Genomic DNA, 22,683 nt, shown 5'->3' with positions numbered 1-22,683 from the left:
AATAGGCCTAGACAAAAGCTGGCTCCTGGCCTCTTACTCCTCATCCAGTGAAATGAGAGGGGAAAAGGCAAATGCTCCTCCTGAAAGCATCACTACCTAGCTAGTTTCTATGGCAACACATCTAGGGTTGCCATATTCCCAAAAGTGGGTGGGTGGTTTTCTTTTTTGCGCCCTAGTTGCCATACACCCAGGTTTTCCCAGATATTTTGCCCGGACGACATTTTGACAGTCCAATTCCCGGACATGCCTAGGGAAACCCAGGCGTATGGCAGCTCTTAACACATTTGTTTTTGACCAACTCTCTTAGGCATGCAAATTAAGACAAACAAACAAACCACTGACTGCTATTTCAGCAGTCCCTTCTACTACATACTGCCATCTTACAGAGGCAAAATCACAGGCCTGGTTGGGGGCCCCAGGCATCATCCAAACCGACCCACCAATCCTATAATACAATTGCCTACCTCAACATTCCCTAGGATGCCACGCTTTCAGCCTTACCATACCTATCCATATTCTTCCTACTGTCTTAGGAAAAAAAGTGGCTGTTTGTGATGGTTTTCCTGGAATGTTTGGGGACGATGAGCTGCTTTACTGCTAAAATGTGGGGTGTTTTGCCTTTTCAACCATTATCACCCACCCCCTTTGACTGCATTGTACGGCACTTTGAACACCCCAATCTCCAGATAAAATATTAATTCACATGCTGAGCTTTATCCAAAGATCTCGGGGTGGCGTACAACATCAAAAACAAAAAAATTCATAGCATCGTGGTGGTAATAATCACAGGAAAAAAGATGATTTAACATTTTGAACCCCACTCTTCGTTTAAGAAATAATCCCAGAATGGCTATGGATAAATAACAAAAACATCGGTTTAGTCCCAGTAGATTATATCTCCTAGTATTGTGACCTGAGGCTGCACACCCTGTGTGTATACAGTATTGGGAAGGGAACAGAGCGGGAAAGCCCCGCCATCCGCACGCATTGAAAATACGCGAGGCGTATATACGAGGAGGAGCGCGCGGCTAAGGCGGCGCCAGCCTTGCAAGGTCGCCCCCCGTTTCCCGGTCGACGGGCGCCGTCATTGATAAAATAGTCTCGAGTCTGCGCCCGCGTTCCATCGGCTCCCCAACGTTCGGAAGGAGAGCTCGCCGGCCAATGAGAGAGCAGCTCGGGGTGGGGCCACCCACGGCCGCCCCCGCCTCCTCCTCCTCCCACGTGCCTTTCGCTTTGCATCGCCGCCACCGCCTCCGCCTCCTCCTCCTCTCCCTCGCCGCCGGTGCAGCGGCTGCATCCGCTTTTCTTTCGGTTTCCTTTCTTGTGCGCGTCTTCTTCGGCGAGGATGGCGGAATGGCGGTGGGGAACGGAGGAGGAGGAGGAGGACCGGGCAGGCGAGGAAGAAGAGGAGGAGGAGGAAGAAGAAGAGGAGGAGGAAGGATTCTGGGAGTACGATTCCACCTGGGAAGAGGAGGAAGAAGAGGAGGAGGGAGGAGGAGAAGAAGAAGGTGGAAGGCAACTGGAGGGAGATGTGGGGAGGAAGGATTCGGGGGCGACTCCAGCCGCTGACAAAGACGCAGGAATTCAAGAGAAGCCCCAGCCCAGCAGCAGCAGCCCAGGATGGTGGTCGCCCTCCGGTAGCCAGGTGAGGGTCTTTGCCTATGGATTGGGGGGGGTTGGATATGAAGTGGCCTTTGATCCCTTCCGGGTCTCTGCAGAGAAGGAGGCAGGGGGGTCGTGCGCGCGCGCGCTAATAATAATAATAATAATAATAATAATAATAATAATAATAATATTTATTATTTATACCCCGCCCATCTGGCTGGGTTTCCCCAGCCATTCTGGGCGGCTTCCAACAGAATATTAAAATACAAAAAAAACCTATTAAACATTAAAAGCTCCCCTAAACAGGGCTGCCTGTTTAGGGCATATAAATAAATCCATTTACTGGAGAGGTTGCAGCGCACGATTTCTTTCCCAACGTGGTGGTGTTGTTTTTTAGAAGGGGCTCGTTTGCGGCTATTATTGTGGGGAGGGGCGGCGTGATCGGAAGGGAGATCACTGTTACGGTTCGCCTTAGGTAACTCGACCGCTCCCTCCCGGGAAAACGAGGAAACAGAAACGAAAAGCCCTCTTAGACGATCAAAAATATTTGAGAAAGTGCCAGCCGGCCACGGGACGCTGCTCCCGTCTTCCTCGGCCTCAAAGGGTCAGGCGCACGTCTTGTTGCAGATCAGTGCATTTGTAAAGGGGTCTCTTGTCCAGCGTTTTCCAAACCTGCGGGGATACAGGAAGTTGGGCGATGGCTAGATACTGTTATTAAGCGCTTATAGTGGTGCTGGGGAGGGTGCAAATGTGTTTTTAACTGTCCTGTTCCTTCCTCCTAATTGCAGGAACGGCCTCAGTGGTTGTTCTCATTTATTTATATTTTTTCTGTCCTGGGCTAGGGTTGTGGGAAGCTGGGCAATGGAGTTTGCCTAAGGCCGCTCAAAGCAGTTTTTGGCTTAACTGGCATCTTGAAGCCAGATTTTTCAATGGCAGGCCTTGCATTGCAGAAGCCTTCTGCTTCAGAATGCGGAAGATGTGCGGTCGCACTTCTGAAAGCTCACTCGTCATTTTTAAAAAATATATAAATGTTCGTATATAGAAAAGTTTGCCCCCCGGGAAGAAAGGTTCTAGGCCAGGCGTCTTTTAATTGCTTGGCTAATGCAGCAGTTTATAGAAACATTTTGTGTTTTACTTGGAACCCAAAACATTAATCACCGTTCTCATTCGTTACATTAATGTTTAATGCTGTATTGTGTTTTTAATATTCGATTGGGAGCCGCCCAGAGTGGTTGAGGAAACCCAGCCAGATGGGCGAGGTATAAATAATAAATTATTATTATTACATTAATATACCACACATCCAGCCGAATTCTTGGGAGCATTCACAGTAAGGTACAGAATGATGATGTACAGTATGATAAAAAAGCAACGATGATGTGCATTTCACAATAAAACTCTTAAAACCAACGTTACATTACAAAGCAGAAAACACAGCCCAAAAAACCTTAAACCCAGCAGATGAAACAATTAAGACCATGGTAAAAAAATAAAAATAAATTTACTAGGCGATAGTTGCATAGTTATGAAACTTTAAAAATAAGTCTGTTACTTCTTATTTTATGCATTTTCACACGTCACTTTAAAGCTTAACCATAGTTAAAAATAAGCTGTGGTTTAATGCAAATGGCCAGCTTTTTGTTGCATGCTGCACAAAACTTTGCTCCTCCCCTGCTCCTGCTGTCACAGTATTGGCGAGGGAGGAAACCACAGGCTGGTATCATATTACGTGTGAACCAGCTCTCATGTGTAGAGGGAAACAAACCATGAGCAGTAAAGTGCGGCCAGCTTCTGGTTTGTTCCCGCCCCAGCTCAACAGGAGCAGGGGAGGAACAAATGAAAGCACTCTGCTCATTCACATTAAACCATGCTTTGTTTTTAACTACAGTTTAGTGTGATGTGCAAACAAGGCTTATCCAGCCTTCCTTTTAATAAATCAATTCCCATTGGATATTGAAGGTGAGTAGACCTATTCTGTTTCTTCAGCCTAGGGGAAAAGAGAATGAAAGGGCCGCAAGAAAATAATAATTTATTATTTATACTCCACCCATCTGGCTGGGTTTCCTCAGCCACTCTGCGTGGCTCCCAACATAATATTAAAAGCACGATAAAACATCAAACACTAAAAATTTCCCTAAACAGGGCTGCCTACAGATGTCTTCTACATGTCTGGTAGTTGTTTATTTCCTTGACATCTGATGGGAGGGCATTCCACAGGGCGGGCGCCACTACCGAGAAGGCCCTCTGCCTGGTTCCCTGTAACCTCACTTCTCACAGGGAGGGAACCGCCAGAAGGCCCTCGTAGCTGGACCTCAGTGTCCGGGCTGAACGGAGGGGGTGGAGAAGCTCATAGAATTATAGAGTTGGAATAGACCACAAGGGCCATCGAGTCCAACCCCCTGCCAAGCAGGAAACACCATCAGAGCACTCCTGACATATGGTTGTCAAGCCTCTGCTTAAAGACCTCCAAAGAAGGAGACTCCACCACACTCCTTGGCAGCAAATTCCACTGTCGAACAGCTCTTACTGTCAGGAAGTTCTTCCTAATGTTTAGGTGGAATCTTCTTTCTTGTAGTTTGGATCCATTGCTCCGTGTCCGCTTCTCTGGAGCAGCAGAAAACAACCTTTCTCCCTCCTCTATGTGACATCCTTTTATATATTTGAACATGGCTATCATATCACCCCTTAACCTCCTCTTCTCCAGGCTAAACATGCCCAGCTCCCTTAGCCTTTCCTCATAAGGCATCGTTTCCAGGCCTTTGACCATTTTGGTTGCCCTCCTCTGGACACGTTCCAGTTTGTCAGTGTCCTTCTTGAACTGTGGTGCCCAGAACTGGACACAGTACTCCAGGTGAGGTCTGACCAGAGCAAAATACAGTGGCACTATTACGTCCCTTGATCTAGATGCTATACTCCTATTGATGCAGCCCAGAATTGCATTGGCTTTTTTAGCTGCCGCGTCACACTGTTGGCTCATGTCAAGTTTGTGGTCAACCAAGACTCCTAGGTCCTTTTCACATGTACTGCTCTCAAGGCAGGTGTCCCCCATCTTGTATTTGTGCCTGTCATTTTTATTTATTTATTTATTTATTTTTTGCCCAAGTGCAATACTTTACATTTCTCCCTGTTAAAGTTCATCTTGTTTGTTTTGGCCCAGTTTTCTAATCTGTCAAGGTCGTTTTGAAGTGTGTTCCTGTCCTCTGGGGTGTTAGCCACCCCTCCCAGTTTGGTGTCATCTGCAAATTTGATCAGGATGCCCTTGAGTCCATCATCCAAGTCGTTGATAAAGATGTTGAATAAGACCGGGCCCAAGACAGAACCCTGTGGCACCCCACTAATCACTCGTCTCCAGGATGAAGAGGAACCATTGATGAGCACCCTTTCGGTTCGGTCAGTCAGCCAGTTACAAATCCACTGAGTGGTAGCATAGTCAAGACCGCATTTTACCAGCTTCTTTACAAGAATATCATGGGGCACCTTGTCAAATGCCTTGCTGAAATCAAGGTAGGCTACATCCACTGCGTTCCCTTCATCTACCAAAAACCGAGATCAGGTTAGTCTGACATGACTTATTTTTCAGAAATCCATGCTGACTATTGGTGATCACAGCATTCCTTTCTAGGTGCTCACAGACTGTTTGCTTAATGATCTGCTCCAGAATCTTCCCTGGTATTGATGTCAGACTGACTGGGCGATAATTATTTGGGTCCTCTCTTTTCCCCTTTTTGAAAATAGGGACAACATTTGCCCTCCTCCAGTCTGCCGGGACTTCGCCTGTTCTCCAGGAATTCTCAAAGATGACTGCCAGTGGTTCTGAGATCACATCTGCCCGTTCTTTTAATACTCTTGGATGCAGTTCATCTGGCCCTGGAGACTTGAATACATCTAAACTAGCCAAGTATTCTTGTACTATCTCCTTAGTTATTCTGGGCTGTGTTTCCTCTGCTGAATCATTTGCTCCAAATTCTTCAGGTCGGGCATTGTTTTCTTTATCGGAGAAGACTGAGGCAAAGAAGGCATTGAGGAGTTCAGCCCTTTCTGTGTCCCCTGTTTGCATTTCACCATCTTCTCCTCTGAGTGATCCCACTGTTTCTTTGTTCTTCCTTTTGCTACGGACATACCCATAAAAGCCTTTTTTGTTGCTTTTAACCTCTCTAGCAAGCCTGAGTTCATTCTGTGCTTTAGCTTTTCTGACTTTGTGTCTACACGTGCTGGCTATTTGTTTGAATTCCTCTTTGGTGGTTTCCCCCCTTTTCCATTTTTTGTACACATCCTTTTTTAATCTTAACTCAGTTAGAAGTTCTTTAGATAGCCACCCTGGCTTCTTTAGGCACCTTCCATGTTTCCGTCTCATTGGTATTGCCTGAAGTTGTGCTTTTACTATCTCCCTCTTAACAAACTCCCAGCCATCATGAACTCCCTTTCCTTTTAGTATTACTGTCCATGGGATCTCACCCAGCACTTCCCTAAGTTTTATGAAGTCGGCTTTCTTAAAGTCAAGAAATTGAGTCCTAGTATGCTTGGCTGCTCCTTTCCACTGTATAGTAAACTTCAGAAGAGCATGATCACTCGCGCCTAATGATCCTTCCACTTCTACCCCACTAACCAGGTCATCAACATTGGTTAGAACCAGATCTAAAATGGCTGTTCCTCTTGTTGCTTCTCCCACTTTCTGGACAATGAAGTTGTCTGCAAGGCCAGTGTTTGCTCTTGGCTGAGTTTGACATCCAACAAATATCCGTGTAATTGAAGTCCCCCATTACTACTATCTCCCTTCCTTTTGCATGCTTGGCCATCTGTTCCAGGAAGGCATCATCTATGTCCTCCGTTTGGCTTGGGGATCTATAGTAAACTCCCACAATGAGGTCACTGTTATTCTTCTCTCCCTTAATTTTGACCCAAATGCTCTCAATTTGGCTTTGAGGTTCTAAATCTTGGATCTCTTCACGGGTATACACATCCCTGACATATAACGCCACTCCTCCTCCTTTCTTGTCTGGTCTGTTTCTCTGAAATAGATTGTATCCCCCCATTATTACATTCCAATCGTGGGACTTATCCCACCAGGTTTCAGTGATGCCTATTATGTCATATTTAGTTTGCTGTACCAAGAGCTCAAGCTCATCTTGTTTATTTCCCATGCTTTGCGCATTAGTGTACAGACATTGAAGTCCATTAATCATTCCCCCGTGTCTCTTATTTAAGGATTTTTTCCTCCCACCACTAGGTCTGTGTGCTGTTTGCTCCATTTGGTCTATGACATTTGGATGATCATCTTAATCAATTGATAGACTCCTACCTTCAGGAGCACTGTCTCCCTCCCCCACATTAGTCAGTTTAAAGCCCTCCTGATGAGGTTTCTGAGATTTTTGGCAAAAACATTTCTCCCAACTGTTGTGAGGTGCAGCCCATTGCTTGCCAGAAGTCCATCTTCAAGAAACTGCAGTCCGTGATCTAAGAATCCAAATCGTTCCTGTTTACACCATTTGCGAAGTCAGCTGTTCACTTCCACTATTTTCCCCTCTCTCCCTGGGCCACGCCGTTCAACTGGGAGGACAGATGAGATGACAATTTGTGCATTTAATTGCTTCAATTTCCTGCCCAGAGCCTCGTAGTCTCTTTTGATCTTCTGGAGGCTATTGCTTGCAGTGTCATTGGTTCCCACATGAACCAAGAGGAAGGGGTATTTGTCAGTGGGTTTTATGATTCCTTGCAGTCGTTCAGTTACATCTTGGATCTTAGCCCCAGGGAGACAGCACACCTCCAGAGACATCTTGTCAGGCCCACAGATCACTGCTTCTGTCCCCCTCAGTAGGTAATCCCCTATCACCACTATACGCCTCCTCTTAGGTTTGGTCGGGGTTCTTCCATGAGCTGTCCGTTCCAAGGTCGCCTGCACATTCCCTGAGGACTGACTTTGCTGCTCGTCTTCATATACCTGATCGACTGTAATGAGGGAGAGATCCTCAAATGGAGTCTGTTCTTCGTCTTCCATGCTAGGGGAGAGGACTTCAAAGCGATTGTGTATTTCTAAACAATCAGAGCGAACTCTGGGCCTCCTACTTCTTTGAGTCACGTTTCTCCATATATCTGGCACCTGTGTTGGTGAACTAGCCTCCTTCTCAGGAGTGTCCCCTGTCTCCTCCTTGGTGGAGACGGTGTTTTCTGTTGCTTCCAAGAAGAGCTCCAGCTCTCTAATTCTTTGGAGCGTAGCTACACGTTCCTCCAGTTGCTGGAGTTTGTCTTCTAAGACGGCAATCAACATACAATTGCTGCAGGTAAAGCTGCCTGCAACCTTTGGCAAGATGGCAAACATTGCGCAGGAACCGTAGGCGACTGCAGCTGTTCCTTCACCCTCCATCTTGAAAACGTGTCGTTGGGGGTGGCTACAGTGGTCCTCCATCTTAAAAAGAGTGAAGACAGGACATATAACCCTCCCAAAAAAACCTAGGTCTCCCCCAACAAACGTTTGAGACTAGCTCCCCTAAATCTAAAAGATGGATCAAACTGCGCTGCGCTGCAAGCTCTGATAAGCTCCTCCCACAGCTAATCACCTGCCTCAACAGAAACCCTGCCCCCTCTGACCTTTGCACAGGGAGAGCAGCTAATCAGCCACAAAGAAACACACACACAAGAAAGCTCCTTCAGGTATATCTTGCATCTCCCACAACAGAGAAATGGAAACTAATATTTGGATTTGGTTTTGCTGTGCAACTTGCAAGAAACAAAACTGAAATATAATGGTGCCTGTGTAAGGCACTATCATATTTCAGTTTCTAAGTTTGCACTGATTCTTAGGAAGCAACCTGAGAAGGTCAGGATTGCTGGTGTAGATGCCAAATTTAATACCAATCTGCTTTTTGGAGCTTGTCTGCTTTTTGGCTGATTCACCCAGATCAGCTGAGTAGGAGAGTCACCTCCCAGTTCTGTATCTGTGTTGTTGGTTTTTGCTGCTGCTGCTGTCAAAATTAGTGGGCTGGGTCACCCACAAAAATTGCTTGGGAAACCACATCCAGTTCTCATACTGGGAGTTAAACATCCCCATTACATAATAGAGTTACATAATAGAAAGTATTAATAAGCGAACATGAATTAAAAAGGGGGGTAACCATTCCAGGTATGAAATTAATTGACTGCTTTTTCATGAAGTTTAAAACTTTCTTTGGTCCAGGCTGGGATGTTCCAGGTAAATAATAATATAATAGTTTATTATTTATACCCCACCAATCTGGCTGGGTTCCCCCAGCCACTCTGGGCGGCTCCCAACAGAATATAAATAATACGGCAGAACATCAAACATTAAAAACTTCCCTAAACAGGGCTGCCTTCAGATATCTTCTAAAAGTCAGATAGTTGTTTATTTCCATGACATCTGATGGGAGGGCGTTCCACAGGGCGGGCACCACCACCGAGAAGGCCCTCTACCTGGTTCCCTGTAGCTTTGCTTCTCGCAGTGAGGGAACCTCCAGAAGGCCCTCGGCGCTGGACCTCAGTGTCCAGGCTGAACGACGGGGGTGGAAACTCTCCTTCAGGTATACTGGGCCGTGGCACTCCTTGGCCAGAAAAGCAAATTTTCTACTCTTGGCCCATTACCAGAACTATTGAATGCAGTTCTTGAAAAACGGTGCCCGTGAAGCCATTTGTTCAGATGCAACTGTCATCAAGTAATAAAGAAATATTATTTCTGAGTTATTCCACACACCAATCGTCTTCAACTTGGCGCGTTTCAGTTGTTTGGGACTACAACTCCCATCAGTGCCAGCCAGCAATCAGGGCTGATGGGAGTTGTAGTCCCCAAATCTGGTGGGATTCTAGGTTGGAAAAGACTGCCACAAACTATTCACTGATTCTTGTTTAGTTTTCTGATACAGTCATGCTTTGGGTTGAAGTAGCTTCGGGATAAGTATTTTTGGGTTGCGCGCTGCGACGACCCGGAAGTAACGGAGCGCATTACTTCCGTGTTTCGCCACTCACGCATTCGCAGATGGTCAAAATGACATCACACGCATGCGCAGAAGCGGTGACGCGCGGACGCGGGTTGTGTTCGCTTCTGGATGCGAACGGGGCTCCGGAACTGATCCCATTCGCATCCAGAGGTACCACTGTAGTAGTCATAGGAGTTGCACCACCGATATGACTCTCCTTTCTTGACCTTGCAATTCTATGACTGCTTAATATTCCCAGAAATAACGAAGAACCACGATGAACCAAATGAAGAGGTTTTTTGTCAGGTGTTGGTGAAATGCGTTTGTTCTAACTGTTGATACCAATATCCTAAATGTTTCTAAAACTTTTAAAAGTCCTATTTTCTCTCTGCAGGAGTGGCAACGGCCAAACCTTGCCTCCACGAGCTTTAGAAAACGCACGGTGGGTGTTTTCTTTTTTAAGTTTTGTGCCTTTTAAATAATTGGACTGTGTGCTCTTCTCCTGTGGCCTTTGGCTCTTTGATCCAATGCAAGTGAGCAAGTTTGGTGGTCTTGCTGTTTTCATGCCTTCCTCAGCTGAAGGACCAGTTTTGAGCTGCAGAGAATCTAAACTATAAACGCTGAAGTAGCTTGTTAGGCCCAGTAGCTACCAATTAGTTTCCAGGCTCGGTTGGAAGTGTTGGTTTTGATCTATAAAGCCTTATGAGGCTCAAAACCCCAATCTCCCCTCTGGTTGCCCCACCTCTCCAATACCATTTTTGTTCAGGCATCGCCTTAAGACCCGTTTAATTTTTGCAGGACCTTTGTTAGCCACCCTCTATGAACTCTGTACGAGGAAGGCTAGGAGGCAAGACATCAAATAGCGTAGTTGCTTTGCAAACTTATGTACAGTGGTACCTTGGGTTAAGTACTTAATTCGTTCCAGAGGTCCGTTCTTAGCCTGAAACTGTTCTTAACCTGAAGCACCAATTTAGCTAATGGGGCCTCCCGCTGCTGCCACGCCACCAGAGCATGATTTCTGTTCTCATCCTGAAGCAAAGTTCTTAACCCGAAGTACTGTTTCTGGGTTAGCGGAATCTGTAACCTGAAGCGTCTGTAACCTGAAGCGTATGTAACCCGAGGTACCACTGTACTGTAGAGGAGAGTGGTGCAAAAGTTGCACTTGTCCCCTTAATAAGGAGGCATCATGGACTTTCTCCTGCAGCATGTGTTTGTGTGGATGTTGTTGCCCTTCCCGTTATTGGGGTGCCTCTTCTCTTCAGTAATCCAGTGCGAGGGTAGAGGAGCCTCAACAATGAGCAGCAAATGTCTCTCTGTCTGGCCCTTGGAACTGTCCCCAGCCCAGACCTGTCACTGGCCCTGCATTCCACCCCATAAGTTTTTGCCTGGCTGGAACTTGTCCTCCTTGAACTCTACTAATGCCTCTTGGTGGAGGCATGGGGGAGAGAGAGGGTTGTGTGTGTGTGTGTGCACGCACACGTGCATATAGAAACTAACCTGCAGCCCAAGGGTCAAATTTACACTTCCTGTTCCACTCACTTGGACTTGGAAGGAGCCCTTGGGTTCATCTAGTCCAGGGCTTCCCAAACCTGGGTCTCCAGGTGTTTTTGGACTACAAGTCCCAGCATCCCTGACCACTGGTCCTGCTAGCTAGGGATGATGGGAGTTGTAGTCCAAAAGCAGCTGGAGACCCAAGCTTGGCAAACCCTGCTCTAGTCGAACTTTCTACAATGCAGGAATAGGCAGCTGTCCCGTATGGAGATCAAACCTGTAGCCTTGGCATTATCAGCACCACACTCTATCCAACTGAGCTGTGGCCCTCGGCCAAGGAGCACTCTCAGGGGATGGCTTCCCGTAAAAATATCACTTGAGAGCATGGTGGGAGTGAACCAGTAAACCATTTGACATGCAGTGATTCAGCTACCCCGATTGAGGTTTCACTATTCATGGAACCTGACTTCTTGTTCCATGATGTGGGATACTAAAAATAAAGTCTGTGCCATGGTGAAGTCTGCTTGCAAACTGTGCAGAGAGTCGATACAAGGAGGCAAGGTTGGCAATTGAGCAGGAAGCCCAAGGCTCAAAGACGGAGCGCTCAACCTCTCTTCTAGCAAAGCAGCCCTGTGTTCAGTAAACTTATGGTGGGTTGGTGCCATCTAGCTATAACCCCCATGGCAAAGCACGCCACTGGCATTCTCTCCCCATGGCATCCACATCACTAGGGCTGTGCACCAGATTCAGCCCCACCCTGAGCCGAATCAGGCCTATTCAGAGGAAGTTGGGTGAGTTGGGTTCAGACAGCCATGGTTTGCTGTGGGTCGGGTTGGAGGGCCCAGAGCAATCCTTGGCCTTCTCAGTAGTGGTACCCACCCTATGGAACACCCTCCCACCAGATATCAAAGAGAACAATTGCCACCAGACTTTTAGAAGACATCTGAAGGCAGCCCTGTTTAGGGAAGCTTTTAATGTTTGATGGATTACTGTATTTTGTTGGAAGCCGCTCAGAGTGGCTAGGGAAGCCCAGCCAGATGGGTGGGGTATAAATAATAAATTATTATTATTATCATTATCGTCCACTAAACATGAACACTGCATCTAAAATAGATTTTCATAGCATTCTAGAGTTTCAAGGGACCCTGAGGATCATCTAGTCCAACCCCCCTACAGTGCAGAAATATTCAGGTGTCCCATACAGGGATCGAACCTGCAACCTTGCCGTTTTCAGCAGCACACTGTAACCAGCTGAGCTATCCAGGCTTCTCTGGAATTTTGCTCCCTTCGATCTAAGTAACTTTGCACTTTGCATTGTCAATATGGAAGGACTACATTGGCTTTTGTGGTGGCCTGGAGGGTTTTTTGTAGGGATAATTCAGCTTCACATCCCCTCCCTTAACTCTCGCCCCCCCCCCTCTCTCTTAGAACACAGCTGGTCGCAACTGGATGGCAGCAAAAGATATGCAGAAATACAGGCAACATTATCCGGTAAGAGTGTGTTGATCATTGTTCATAGCAAGAGACTGCTAGCTGGCTGTGCCATTCATTTATTGTACGCCCATCTTGTATATAAGCCCCCAGTGATCCATGTAACTAAGATCTGAATGGCGCTTAATTTAGAAAGGAAACCTCCCAATCAGGGGTCGCCAACCAGGTGCTCTCCAGAAGTTGGACTCGCAAGTCCCATCAGCCCCAGTCAGCATCACACGCCCATGGCCAGGAGTGATGGGAGCTTCTCTCCAGCAAAGAAATCATTGGTTCCAAAAAAAGAAAAGGCTATTTCTTATGTCCCAATTAAGTCTGCTAAAGGGGTGTGGCACGCAACAGGTTGTGTATGGTCAACATTTTCCTGGGGTAGCTCAGTGAGAGATCATTCACATCCACAACTGATGTTCCTTCCTTCCTTCCTCAGGGCTTGGAAGAAACAGAAATGAGAGAAGAGAAAATGTGGAATTTGAGGTTTTACAAAAACGAGATGAGTTTTCAGCCTAATGGTATGTCTTTTGATATTATTCTCTCTTTTCCCCAAGGCAAATGTTAGGTCTTATAAGGTTGCTTTCCCCCCACCACTGGCCCTTGACAGGGGAATGAACTGTATTCGGTTTTAGAATGCTATTTATTTATGCCTGTTCCCTCCCTGCAGAAATGATTGAAGGCCTGTATATATTTCCTACAGCTGTTCCCCCTGGAAGGCAAAATTAAATCTGTCAAAGGGAACCCGTTGCATTCTGCTGTTGCAAGGAGCAGGTTTCATTCTCTCTTTTTCCGGGGCAAAAGGCCCCTGTTTCTCCCGCAGGTGTTTATGAATTCTTCCTCACAATACACAGGATAGGTCAGCCATGCAGTAATTCCTACAGTCCCTGAGTGGTGGAGATTGCCTGGGAAATCCACATGGCTTGGAACACTGGAAGTTGCATTGTATCAAGTCAGGCCATTGGCGCATCTAACTTAGTATTGCCTACACGGACTGGCAGCAGCTCTCCAGGGTTGTAAGCGGCGGACACAAGTACTCTCAGCCTGGATAGCTCAGTCGGTTAGAGCATGGTGCTGATAATGCCAAGGTTGCAAGTTCAATCCTCGTATGGGACATACTCCTGAATTGCAGGGGGTTGGACTAGATGACCCTCAGGGTCCCTTCCAACTCTGATTCTCTTTTCCTGAAGCCTCCATCAACTGGCATTCAGAGGCATATGACCTGTGGAAGTACAGTACAGCACAGCCGTCATGGCTGGTAGCCAATTGCTAGCTCTGTCCTCCATAATTTTGTCTAATCCTCTTTTCACGACACCCAAGTCAGTGGCCATCGCTGCCTCTTGTAGCAGCGAGTCCTACAGTTCATGCACTGTGTGAAGAAGCTGCTTTGCCCATTCTGAATCTCCCTCCCTCCAGTGTCAAAGGGACGTGGGTGGCGCTGTGGTCTAAACCCCGGAGCCTCTTGGGCTTGCCAATCAGAAGGTTGGTGGTTCGAATCCCCATGATGGGGTGAGCTCCCATTGCTCTGTCCCAGCTCCTGCCAGCCTAGCAGTTCGAAAGCATGCCAGTGCAAGTAGATAAATAGGTACCACTGCAGTGGGAAGGTAAACGGCATTTCCGTGTGCTCTGTTTTCCATCACTGTGTTCCGTTGTGCCAGAAGCATTTTAGTCCTGCTGGCCACATGACCCAGAAAGCTGTCTGTAGACAAACACCAGCTCCCTCAGCCTGAAAGTGAGAGGAGCGCTACAACCCCATAAGTCCCCTTTGACTGAACTTAACTGTCCAGGGGTCCTTCATTTTTTTTTGCCCAGGCATTTGGTGGCTGCAGAATACTATTCCTGGCATCCCCAGGATTGCTGTTTATTATATAACTGCAACTGACTTTAGATGTTTTTAATTGTTTTTGGAATGTTTTAGCTGTTTTTGAAAGTTCTGCTTGGGTTTTGTTTTGAATTGAGTATCTGTTTGCCACCCTGGGCATCTTCGGGAGGAAGGGCAGTGTATAAATTCAATTAATAACAGTGGGGGAATCTCTCCATTTAGATGCTGTGCCTAATTTTAGACCCTTCTTATGTTTCCCATCCTCTTCTAGGCCTCCTTATTGAAGATCTCCTTGAGATGTGGCATAACGACTATGTCACTCTGGAAGAAAACCATTCATATATCCAGTGGTAAGTGGCCCCCATTAGATATTCTAATGGCACTTGGGGATGGGGAGTGCTGTAGGCTGTTTTCTGTTTTTGGACATTCCTGTTCTTTCCTTTCCCCTTCTCCTCTTCTTTGGAGGCTCTCCAAAATCTGAGCCAGAGCATCTTCCAGAGGGGCTGTAACAGACTTCCTTTGGGCGGGACTGCAATGAAAAACAAGGTTATTTCCATCAAATATTGTTAATAGTGAATTGCAGCTTGCATTCTAGAAACATAGGCGTGTTTTGGGCTACCACGGTTCGTGCCCTCACCCACCAATGAGCGTAACGTTAAAAAGCATCACTCCCTGTGCTGTATGCATATTCAAGGTTTTGATGATGATGATGATATAATAATAATTTATTTATTTAGACCCCGCCCATCAGGCTGGGCTTCCCCAGCCACTCTGGGCGGCTTTCAACAGAATATTAAAATACAATATTCTATTAAACATTAAAAGCTTCCCTAAACAGGGCTGCCTTCAGATGTCTTCTAAAGGTCTGGTAGTTGTTTTTCTCTTCGACATCTGGTGGGAGGGCATTCCACAGGATGGGTGCCTCTACCGAGAAGGCCCTCTGCCTGGTTCCCTGTAACCTCACTTCTCGCAGCGAGGGAACCGCCAGAAGGCCCTCAGCACTGAACCGATGGCTGATGCAAAGCTCTGCTCCAGTTACTTGTTAAACAAAATGCTTGGGGTGTGTGGCACTCACACAAGTGTGTCACGTGTTGGTCTAAGGGTAGGATGCTCTGGCAAGATGTGAGCAGGTCCTAGGCAGTTTGGGGGTTGATATTCCAGCAATACAAACCTTAAACCAGTTGCCAGCCGGTGCAGATCCCATTAATAGTGTATCCTCCTCTCAAGCCTAACTTTGGGGGTTAGGGGGGTACCAGGGAAGGCCTCTGAGGCCACCTGTGCACCTGCGGGAACCATGTTGCAGACCTCTGTTTTAATGTGTAGCCAACTTCCTGAAGTCTTGGGTCAAATCTAAATAAACTGACCCATTTTCAGGCTTAATCAGGGTCTCTTGGGTATTTCTGCAGAAGTTAAGGTGTCTGTGCAATGCGGAAGAATCCTCGCAGCTCTGTCACACTCGGGGCAGTTGGGAAGAAAACGTGAGCCAGGGGGATAATTGTCTCTTCTCAATGGCTGCTTCCAGAAGTTGCTCATCAGGCGAGGCAGAATCTTTATACTCGTTCCCGACCAAGAGGGGTCACTGTTGCTTGCAAGAAGGGATGAGAGGACAAGGAAGTCAGCACAGTGCAACTGCACTGGTGGAAACAATCTGGTCTCCTGCCAGCGTGTTTGCACCCCATCAACCTTCCTGCTGCAGCGGCAGCAGCCACCTTCCAGGAAGCTGGGCAGCGGCGGTGGGAGTTGGGGTCCAACAATATCTTGAGGGGCACCATGCTGGATTCTGTGCCTCTCAGCAGTTGGGATGTCCTGCTTGTTTCTGGGCTAAATTCTTGTTTTCTTTGCAGACTTGATTCCCCTCTTTGTTTGACTTCCTTCCAGGTTATTTCCTTTGCGTGAGCCGGGAAGGAACTGGCGCGCGCGGCTTCTCACCTGTCAAGAAATCCAGGTAGGAGTCCTCTTGCCCTTTAAACATTGGCTTTAAAACCACAGGGAGGGGGAAATGGATTCTGAGTTTTCTGCTTTCTTTTTACACCCATTTATGAAATAATAGCAACTCTTGACTGTAGTGGCTTTGGCGGTATGAATGCTGGGGCCCATAAGACCTGTCTCGATTTCCCTACTTCCACGCTAGCACCAGTCACCCAGGAATTGGCAGAGGTGTCTTCCCTCTAGCTTTTGGTCAGAGGATGGAGATAGGCCTCTGGTTCACACAGTGAGGTGACCCACAACCTGCATTGCTAGCTATCAGGACTGAAGGGAGTTATAGCTCAAAATACATGGAGGGCACCAGAATGAAGGGTGTTGAGTTGCTCCTTGATGGAACACCTTGGCCAACTTCTAAAGTTGCTGCTGTTGTTTCAGTTCTAAAATGTATAGCTGTTCATACAGCATCTTGCACTAGGGACACGGGTGGTGTTGTGGGTTAAACCACAGAGCCTAGGACTTGCCAATCAGAAGGTCAGCGGTTCGACTCCCCATGACGGAGTGAGCTCCCGTTGCTCGGTCCCTGGTCCTGCCAACCTAGCAGTTCGAAAGCACGTCAAAGTGCAAGTAGATAAATAGGTACCGCTCCGGCGGGAAGGTAAACGGCATTTCCATGCGCTGCTCTGGTTCTCCAGAAGCAGCTTAGTCATGCTAGCCACATGATCCAGAAGCTGTACGCCGGCTCCCTCGGCCAATAAAGCAAGATGAGCGCCGCAACCCCAGAGTCTGCCATGACTGTACCTAATGGTCAGGGGTCCCTTTACCTTTACCTTTGCAGCAGGTTGCATAGGTCAAAAACAACACCCACAAAATCAAGCAGTAAAATAGTACCAAATAAGCAAAAAAGTTTAAATGAACAGTGCTTAATTTAAAAAAAAAATGTTTCACAATACAGTGGTGCCTCGCAAGACGAAATTAATTCGTTCCGCAAGTTTTTTCTTCTTGCGAGTTTTTCGTCTTGTGATGCACGGTTTCCCATAGGAATGCATTGAAAATCAATTAATGCGTTCCTATGGAAACCACCTTCAGACCAGGTCCGGGGACAGTCTGTCCCCCGACCTCTTCTGAAGGCTGGGGGGGGGGACAAGGGCTTTTCTTCCCACCCCCAGCATTTTAAAAAACCCCGGGACAGCGGAGGACTTCTCCGCTGTCTGGGGCGATCTTAAAATGCTGGCGGGCAGCATTTTAAAATCGCCCGGGACAGCAGAGGACTTCTCCGCTGTCCGGGGCGATGTAAAAGCCCCTGGGAAGGCAGGCAGGGGGGACAAAGACTTTCGCCCCCCGCCCGCCTTCAGAAGAGGTCCTGGACCTCTTCTGAAGGCGGGCGGGGGGCGAAAGTCTTTGCCCCCCCCCGCCTGCCTTCAAAAGCCGTCCGCGATAGCGGGAAGCTCTTCCCTGCTATCCCGGACTGCTTTTAAAATGCTGGCGGTGGGGAGCAAAGCCTTTCGGCCCCCGCCGGCCTTCCTGGACCTCTTCTGAAGGCCGGAGGGGGGGAAAGGCTTTGCTCCCCACCACCAGCATTTAAAAGAGGTCCCCGGAGATTTCCCTATGGGCTTTCGTCTTGCGAAGCAAGCCCATAGGGAAATTCGTCTTGCGAAGCGCCTCCAAAACAGAAAACCCTTTCGTCTTGCGGGTTTTCCGTCTTGCGAGGCATTCGTCTTGCGGGGTACCACTGTATATTTTTACCTCTGGATTGTAATTAAAACCTCAAAGCAGTTTTCAAGTAGAACGAAACAATGAAGTCCTCAATAAAGAACAACCGTTTTGTGTCCTGCCCATTGGGTATTTCAGGCCTTCAAGAAATCGAAGGAAGTCATGGCGAGGTTCGTCAGGGCTTACAAGCTCATGTTGGACTTCTATGGAATTGAGCTGCTAAATGAGAAAACGGGCGAATTGCGACGAGCAAAGAATTGGAGAGAGAGATTCGAGAACCTCAACCAGTGAGTTGCTTTGCTAGACAGACTTGTGCATAAAAGTCACCAAGTGGCCTGCACTGCAGTCCCTTGGCTACTGCAGTCATCATTCTGGGAATGGAGTTGAGAGATGACCTAACCTGGGGAGAAAACAGCAAAGACCTAATGAAGAGAGCACAGCAGAGGTTATATTTTCTGAAAATCCCCCGGAAAAATAATTTCTCAAAGGACCTGTTGATGGCATTTTACCATTGTACTGTTGAGAGTGTATTAACTTATGGTCTGTGTGTGTGGTTTGGGAGCTGCACGGTCAGGGAAAAAACAATGCTGTCCAGGGTTGTAAAGATTGCGGAGAGAATAATTGGGTGCACTCTTCCCACCTTGGATCAAATCTATGCTTCCAGGTGCCATAAGAAAGCTGCAGAGATAGCACAGGATAGTGCGCACCCCGGAAATGATCTCTTTCAGCTTCTGCCTTCTGGAAGAAGGTACAGGGTTATAAAGACTAGGACTAGCCGCCTGAGAAACAGTTTTTATCCAAATGCGATTTTGGTTTTAAACACAGTGTAAGGTAGTCTCTGTGGGAGTATATTGTATTTAATTATGGGGTATCAGAGTTTTTAGGGGGTTAACCAGGCTGGGATAGCAGGCTTGTTGGTTTTTCAATGTCTGATGTAGATTTTTTCAATTTTGTTGTTGTTTATGGGATAATGACAATAAAGGTATCATCATATCGTACCAAATGTGAATGAAGCTGAGTGAAGCTGGCTTTGTGCTGTGCTTGCATAGAAAGAGCTATTCTGTATTAGTCTCAAGAACATCAGGACAGCCTTCTGGATCAAGCCAATGCCTCATTTAGTGCAATATCCTGTTCCCACAAAGGCCGACCAGATGCACATGGGAAGCTTGCAGGCAAGACACGAGTGCAACACTTCCGTCTCTGCTTGCAATTCTCTCCCCGCTTGTGATTCCTGACATTCAGAAGCGTTACTGCCTCTGAAACATAACCATCATGGCCGGTAGCCATCAATACACGAATGCTCTGTGAGATGATGGGCTGCGCTAGGATCCATGGATTTTGCAGTGGGTTTGTGAGTGAACTTGGGCTGTTCTCCACCTCCAGTTCTTGGTCTGGGATCCTGCATGGGAACACCAGCTACTTAAGCTGAGTTGTGCTTGATAGGCTGAGCGCCATCAAGGCAAAAACATCCTGCCAACCAGAGTTTCTGCATAAAAGCATAATAGAATTTATTATTTGTCCATCTGACTGGGTTGCTCCAGCTGCTCTGGGCGGCTTCCAACAGATATAAAAGCATAATAAAACATCAAACGCTAAAAACTTCCCTATACAAGGCTACCTTCAGATGTCTTCTGAAAGTCAGATACAGTTGTACCTGAAGTTGAACGGAATCCGTTCCGGAAGTCCGTTCGACTTCCAGAATGTTGAAAAACCAAAGCGCAGCTTCTGATTGGCTGCAGGAAGCTCCTGCAGCCAATCAGAAGCCCCATTGGATGTTTGGCTTCCAAAAGAACATTTGAAAACTGGAGCAGTCACTTCTGGGCTTCGATTGTTGGGAAGCCAAAATGTTCGAGAACTAGGCTGTTCGACTTCCAAGGTACAACTGTAGTTTATCTCCTTTGACATCTGATGGGAGGGCATTCCACAGGGAAGGTGCCACTACCAAGAAGGCCCTCTTCTTAGTTCCCTGTAACTTCACTGTTGGCTTGTTCCATTCCAAAAAGTAAGTGGGAATGTCCTTTGTAGGATATTTGGATAGCAGCTCCCTTCCGAGCTAGTCATTTGCCTTCACAATGTGAGACTTACTTCCCCTTCTTTCTCCCCCTTTCAGGTTCAGCCACAATAATTTACGGATCACTCGCATCCTGAAGTGCTTGGGAGAGTTGGGCTACGAAAACTACCAGATGCACCTGGTGAAGTTCTTCCTGACGGAGATCCTGGTCCACCAGGAGCTCCCGCGGGTGCTGAGAAGTGCCTTGGACTACTTTGTGTTCACTGTCCGGAACAAGCAGCAGCGGAAGGAGCTGGTCCATTTCGCCTGGCGGCACTTCACGCCCAAGCGGGATTTTGTCTGGGGGCCGCACAGGAAGCTCCGGCGATTCAAACCCCGGTCCCCGGAATTCCTGAACAGCGAGCGGCTTGAGGGGGAGCAGAGTGAGGACGGAGAGGAGACTGCAGGAAAGAGTGAAGTCGAGCAGCAGCATAGAACATGCCAGAGACTTGAGGAAGAGCCTGCAAGGAGGGAGAGCATGGAAAACGATCAGGATGAGTTGCTGGACAAGACAGGCATCATTTGCCCTGCTGTAGACCAAACAACCAATAATCTGATTGAGGAGCCTGTATCCAAAAGTGATGATGAGCTGGGGTTTTCATCCAGTGACTCTGTCCTTAGCAAAGTTATCGAGGGAGAGCCTTCCTCTGGTATCCGTGCCGATGGATTGCAGGTCGGAGATTCTCTGGAACCCCAAACGAGTCCTGCAGGTGAACACGAAGCTTCAGGTAAGGCGAGTCAACGTGGGCTCTTAACAGCAGAGGCGGAGAAGGACGGTGGGAAAGAAGTCAACTTGGGAAGGCAGGATCTTGTGGAGGAGGCTGAAAGTGGGGCACAGAAGGGCAGGAGGAACGATGGAGCGCCAAGTTCTTCGCCTCCCCAGCTGGAAAGGCAGGATCCCGCGGACGAGGGTGAGAGCGGAGCGTCCGGTGAAAGTCTGAAGGAATGCAAGAAGAGGAAGCTGGAGATGAGCAGGTTGAGCGAGGAAAGCATCAGGGTGGTGAGAAGCCCCACCGACATTGAGAAGATCTCTGCCAACCTCGGAGAGGTTGTGATTGGTCAGAAGGGGATCGACGGCCTTCTGTTCACAGAGGAGAAGGCCTGCCCCTTGCTGCCTCAAGGAGGTGGTATGGATGGTGGGTACATGAAGGAGACGGAAGCCACTGACGCAATGAGAAAAAGACGGAAAGTTGAGATGGCATCGGAAGGCAGTGCCTTGGGGACACCTGAAGAGGCGGGCATCAAGGTGGCATCCTCTGAGAGCCAGATAAACTCTGCCAGCACCGAGAGGACGGATCGAGCCTGCCACGATGCGACAGAAACAATTGGCAACACTCCTACAGACAGCGACTGTAAAACGCCGGGTGTGGATTTATTGGTTAATTCCAAAACTAACGCCGAGTCGAGCCTTTCGCCGGACAGCTGTGCGCCAGCCCAGTCTGGCAAGCAAGGAACTAACTCTGCCTTGGAAGTCAAGAGATTGCAGGCCGGCGAAACTCTGCCATTCAGTGAAAAGAAGGCTGTGGGTGGTGAAAGCCCAGGACAGGAAGAGGGAAGCGTTGAAGGAAAGGCAGAAGGAGTGGCAGATAGGAATGAAACACCTGAATCTGCGGAGAGTGTGAATTCTGTATCAGATCTAGAAGCAGAATAGCTTTATCCTGGATAAGAATGAGGTGGTTCCACTGATTCTGGAGGCAGTTAAAAGGACATACCTTTTTACAAGTTGATCAGAACAGCACCAGTCTACTGCCCGTGTGTGTGTGTGTGTTTTGGTTCCTCTTTTTTTGTATACTTGTTTATGAAGCCCAAAACCTCTAAATGGGTTGTTTTCACTGGGGACAGACAACAAAGGCTTCGAGATGAAACTCCCCCAGTTGTTGACTTGCATACTTGATCTTCTGAATTCTCAAATAATGTGTGTGGGTTTTCTCCTTTACTTTATAAATGATTCCAAATAGCTCTGGTTTCGAAACGGAAATCATTTTTTGAGCAAGTAAATGCCACTTTGTGGGCAAATTTTCCAGTATTTACTAGACGGTCCGAAAGGAATCTATTTGTTAAATTAATCTTGCTTTGTTAAAATAAAAGTTCCTAACTTCTAGTTAAGAGCTTCTAGTTTCTTTTCTTCATCATTAAACTGGGCATGTTTGAGAATGAAGCCTAAGCTAAACAATATTGCAAAGGTCTCCAGGGAGAAGAATGTTTTGAGGAGTCTGATTTCATGTTCTTAAATGAAGAGAGGTAAGGAACAACAGTTGTTTTCTTCCATATACCCCCCATAGACTTTGGTTTATGAACAAGTTAAAAAACACAGATCTCAAAACTGATCGTTGGAAGACTCCTCTTTCTACATCTCCATTGGGAGAACTGTCAGTTTATTCTCACACTTTGCTTCCTGCTGCTTAACTACTTGTCTACAGTGGTGCCTCCAAGACGAAAAGAATCCGTTCTGTGATTCTCTTCGTCTAGCGTTTTTTTTTGTCTTGCGAAGCAAACCCATTGACGGATTAGCGCTTTTAGCGGCTTATCTGCTGATCGGATCAGCTGATAAGCGGCTTAGAAAAAAGGGGGGAAAGGAAAAAAAACCAGCAGGAACTCGCAAGATATTGTCGTCTTGCGAAGCAAGCCCATAGGAAATTCGCTTTGCAAAGCACCTCCAAAACGGAAAACTCTTTCGT

General features: G+C 47.3%; 1 protein-coding gene across 1 annotated transcript; it reads left to right on the top strand.

The window, feature by feature from the left end:
• Nucleotides 1-1,207: 1,207 nt before the first annotated feature.
• Nucleotides 1,208-22,106, top strand: OGFR (opioid growth factor receptor). The gene is made up of 8 exons (XM_081196146.1): nucleotides 1,208-1,645; nucleotides 9,925-9,972; nucleotides 12,450-12,512; nucleotides 12,937-13,018; nucleotides 14,591-14,669; nucleotides 16,198-16,264; nucleotides 18,094-18,242; nucleotides 20,066-22,106. Exons 1-8 carry the CDS (start codon nucleotides 1,346-1,348, stop codon nucleotides 21,654-21,656), a joined length of 2,379 nt encoding a protein of 792 aa, XP_081052272.1. The 5' UTR covers nucleotides 1,208-1,345; the 3' UTR covers nucleotides 21,657-22,106.
• The last annotated feature ends 577 nt before the right edge of the window (nucleotides 22,107-22,683 follow it).

The sequence above is a fragment of the Podarcis bocagei genome, assembly GCF_964188305.1.
Source record: "Podarcis bocagei genome assembly, chromosome: 5".
NCBI classification, from domain to species: Eukaryota; Metazoa; Chordata; class Lepidosauria; order Squamata; family Lacertidae; genus Podarcis; species Podarcis bocagei.
Note: the sequence above shows the minus strand (reverse complement) of the source record. Positions and strands in the feature narration are given on the sequence as shown.